Source organism: Perca flavescens, chromosome 3 (genome assembly GCF_004354835.1).
Source record: "Perca flavescens isolate YP-PL-M2 chromosome 3, PFLA_1.0, whole genome shotgun sequence".
Lineage (NCBI taxonomy): Eukaryota > Metazoa > Chordata > Actinopteri > Perciformes > Percidae > Perca > Perca flavescens.
The window spans coordinates 477410-481161 of NC_041333.1; the positions used below are offsets into that span (position 1 = coordinate 477410).

Below are 3752 nucleotides of genomic sequence, written 5' to 3' on the forward strand. Positions count from 1 at the left end.
ATGACGCACCAGTCCCCCACACTCTCCGAGGCGCAGAAGAGGGAGCTACATGAGACTGCTCTACGCATAGTTTCTCCAGGGAAGGGCATCCTGGCTGCAGACGAGTCTGTCGGTCTGTAGCACCCTTCCTTTACTGCAAACTGTAGACAACACGTATGCCATTGATGTTACACTGAGATAATCACACTCAACAGTCAGTCCTGTCACTGATAAACACCATCCAGTTCATAGAGTGCATAGTATGGTTATTAACATATCATATGCACAACACATATGTTCATTTCAGGCAGCATGGCTAAGCGGCTGGCTCAGGTCGGGGTGGAGAACACAGAGGAGAACCGCAGACAGTACCGGCAGATTCTCTTTAGTGCAGACGATCGCATCAACGGCTGCATTGGAGGGGTCATCTTCTTCCATGAGACGCTGTATCAGCACACTGATAACGGCGTAGCCTTTGTCAAGATGATCAGGGACAGGGGCATCATGGTCGGCATCAAGGTGTGGCAGTTTAGTTCCAAATAACATAAATGTGGAGCATCAAATTGTACCAACCCATGTGGTATTAGGTGGATTTTCTGATCAAATATTTATCATTATGGCAATGCATTCTGTGCTGATTATTAATTGTTTCTGTATATGAGAATTTGACACGACTGTCACTTCACTGTTCCTTATTCCTAGGTTGACAAGGGTGTCGTCCCCCTGGCAGGAACTTGTGGAGAAACCACCACACAGGGTCAGACACAAACAACTCTGACATCACTCACATTCACAAAAAGGAACGCATATTACAAGCTAAACTATCAATCATTTTTTAACCTTTTCCACAGGTCTGGATGGATTGTCGGAGCGCTGTGCGCAGTATAAAAAGGATGGAGCTGTCTTTGCAAAGTGGCGCTGTGTGCTTAAAATCAGTGACACCAATCCATCTAAACTGGCTATAACAGAAAATGCAAATGTTCTTGCACGCTACTCCAGTATCTGCCAGCAGGTCAGAACCTCATATTATAACCATGGCTATACATGTATGTTATGCATCTGTTTTGTTCTGATAATCTTTTCCCTTCGGTCAGCATGGCATCGTGCCCATTATAGAGCCGGAGATTTTGCCTGATGGAGATCATGACCTGAAACGCAGCCAGTACATCACTGAGAAGGTGGGTTTCTTTTTTTCTTACATACAGCATGTGCATGGGTGTGTGACATTGTTACTACAAGAGTAAGAAGTGAGATGGAGAGGAAGGGAAGTACCTGTCTGCTGTCTCTTTGGTGAAACTATCTGTGTGTTGCAGGTACTGACTGCAGTGTACAAGGCCATGTCGGACCACCATGTGTACCTGGAAGGTACTATCCTCAAACCCAACATGGTTACCTCTGGACACAGCTGCCCCACCAAGTACAGCCCAGAGGAGGTTGCTATGGCAACTGTCACCGCCTTGCGCCGCACTGTCCCACCAGCTGTCACAGGTAACCCAGAGCACGGTCCTGTCTGGAGAGGATTTTATTTTACGCAAATATGTTTGACGTTTGCAGCAGCAAAATGAAAGTAAAATGATATTCTTTTGTCCACCACAGGAGTGGCTTTTCTCTCAGGCGGTCAGAGTGAAGAAGAGGCCTCTGTCCACCTCAATGCCATCAACAACTGCCCTCTGGCCAAACCCTGGACCCTAACGTTCTCCTTCGGACGAGCCCTGCAGGCGTCTGCACTCAGAGCCTGGAGAGGACATAAAGAGAATGAGAAAGCCGCCACTGAGCAGTTCATCAAGAGAGCAGAGGTACGTCTACCTCTTGATACTTTACTTTACTACTAGGGGTGGTATTCACCAGAGGCCCCCCGATACGATATTAACACGACAATGTGTCACAATAATATTATTGCGATATTCTGCGATATGTTGTTGATATTTGTTGCTTTGGATAAAAGCGTCAGCTAAATGAGGAATAATCAATGACCTTTTTTACAACTTGGAATTATTACTTGAAAAACTTTGTCAACATGTTTTATCTAAATAGATATATTTCTCTGTTTGTTCACCTCATTACAATTTCATTGCTGCAAAATGGGAAACTGAAAAAGCAATAGATTTAGTTATTCTAGTACCTAAAAAGTTAAATTCTCATGTGCAATTTTTATAATAAAAGGTTGATACTTGTCTGTGAATCGATACAGTATTGCCACAGAAAGTATTGCGATAATACTATGCTGAATTAATTTCTCCCCCTACCCCAACCACTAACCAGTGTTTGTTTCCAGGTGAACAGTCTGGCATGTCAGGGGAAGTACCCTGGAGGAGAGAACTACGGTGAGGCTGGCCAGCGCAGCTATGGTTCCTGTCATGCATACTGAGTACATGGAAAAGCCACGTTTCAATTAGCAGTCTATTTTCTTCTATTACCATAAAAAGGAGGAATTATAATGTAGATAATTAGGTAATTTCAGAATTCTGACACTCATGATGATGTTACATGAAAACAAATTCCTGCCTTGACAAATGAGGGCAATCGGAACATGGGCTTGGGTATTTCTAAAGCATGTATTGAATAAAAGATGTTTTGCTTTACTATTGTGATGGATGTACAGTGTAATCTTGTGACAGTGCCATAAGTGAAGCATTTACTACTTAGTATCACAAATAACTGGCCATGTGCTTTAAGTAAATTGAATTTAGGCTGGAGTTTGTTTCCAAAATAGTAAAAATTACTGAATTTCTGACATATAATTCCCCTTCTTGTTACGTGGAAATATCTTCAGGTTGTGAAAAGCTTCTCTGTGTAGGTGGGTATGTGTACTTTAGTTTCGTTAGTAACCAGAATTAGCTTCAAGCTAATTTGCCTCTGCAGTCCCTGGGTAGAAAGCACAATCAGCACTGCAGTAACTTAGAACACAATGTGATGTGTGTGTGTGTGTGTGTGTGTGTGTGTGTTATCATTCTGAATAGTATTCTCTAATAGTCTGATAAACATAGTTCAAATGTAAGCATTCAAGCAATAAAACAGTGTTCAGGTTCAGTCTGGTGTGGACATTTTGTTTGATTATGTGATGTCTTCGTCCTGACAGGAGAAAGAAACTAACTACACACAGGGGAAACTCACCGTAGGTTCTTGCTTCTTTTCAATTAAATTCAATTCAATTTTATTTACAGTATCAAATCAAATCATATCTTGAAACACTTTACAAATAGAGTAGGTCTAGACCACACTCTATAATTTCCAAAACCCCAACAATTACAGTAATTCCATCAAGAGCAAGCATTAGCAGTGTCTGTTGCGACAGTGGCGAGGAGAAACTCCCTTTTAGGAAGAAACCTCGGCAGACCCAGACTCTTGGTAGGAGGTGTCAGACGGGGCCGGTTGGGGGTGTGATGAACAGTGGTGATAATAGTCACATTAAAGATAATGGAACAGTGACTTCGAAGGTAGTCGTGGAAGTTCATGTCATAGCCGGGCACATCGTGTCATACTGAGTAATGCAGTCTCCAATACCGGATCCTGACTTGTAATGTAATGTTCATGTAATGTCCCATTCTTTTCCTATAGACAGTAGTGTAAAGTATCTAAGTTTATTTAAGTACTGTATCCAATTTTGAGGTACCTATACTGTACTTGAATAATTCAATTTAATGTTGCTTTGTACTTTTTGTACGCTAATGAATTTCAGAGGGAATATCTCCACTAGATATATTTGATAACTTTAGTTACTAGTTACTCTACTTATTTACATATAATATAGTTACATATAAAGTAATTAAAAG

General features: G+C 41.6%; 1 protein-coding gene across 1 annotated transcript; it reads left to right on the forward strand.

Moving 5' to 3' along the window:
- aldoca (aldolase C, fructose-bisphosphate, a) lies at positions 1 to 2347 on the forward strand. The gene is made up of 8 exons (XM_028573212.1): positions 1 to 112; positions 287 to 498; positions 682 to 736; positions 831 to 991; positions 1074 to 1157; positions 1293 to 1467; positions 1576 to 1775; positions 2255 to 2347. The coding sequence occupies exons 1-8, from the start codon at positions 1 to 3 to the stop codon at positions 2345 to 2347; spliced, it is 1092 nt and encodes a 363-aa protein (XP_028429013.1).
- The last annotated feature ends 1405 nt before the right edge of the window (positions 2348 to 3752 follow it).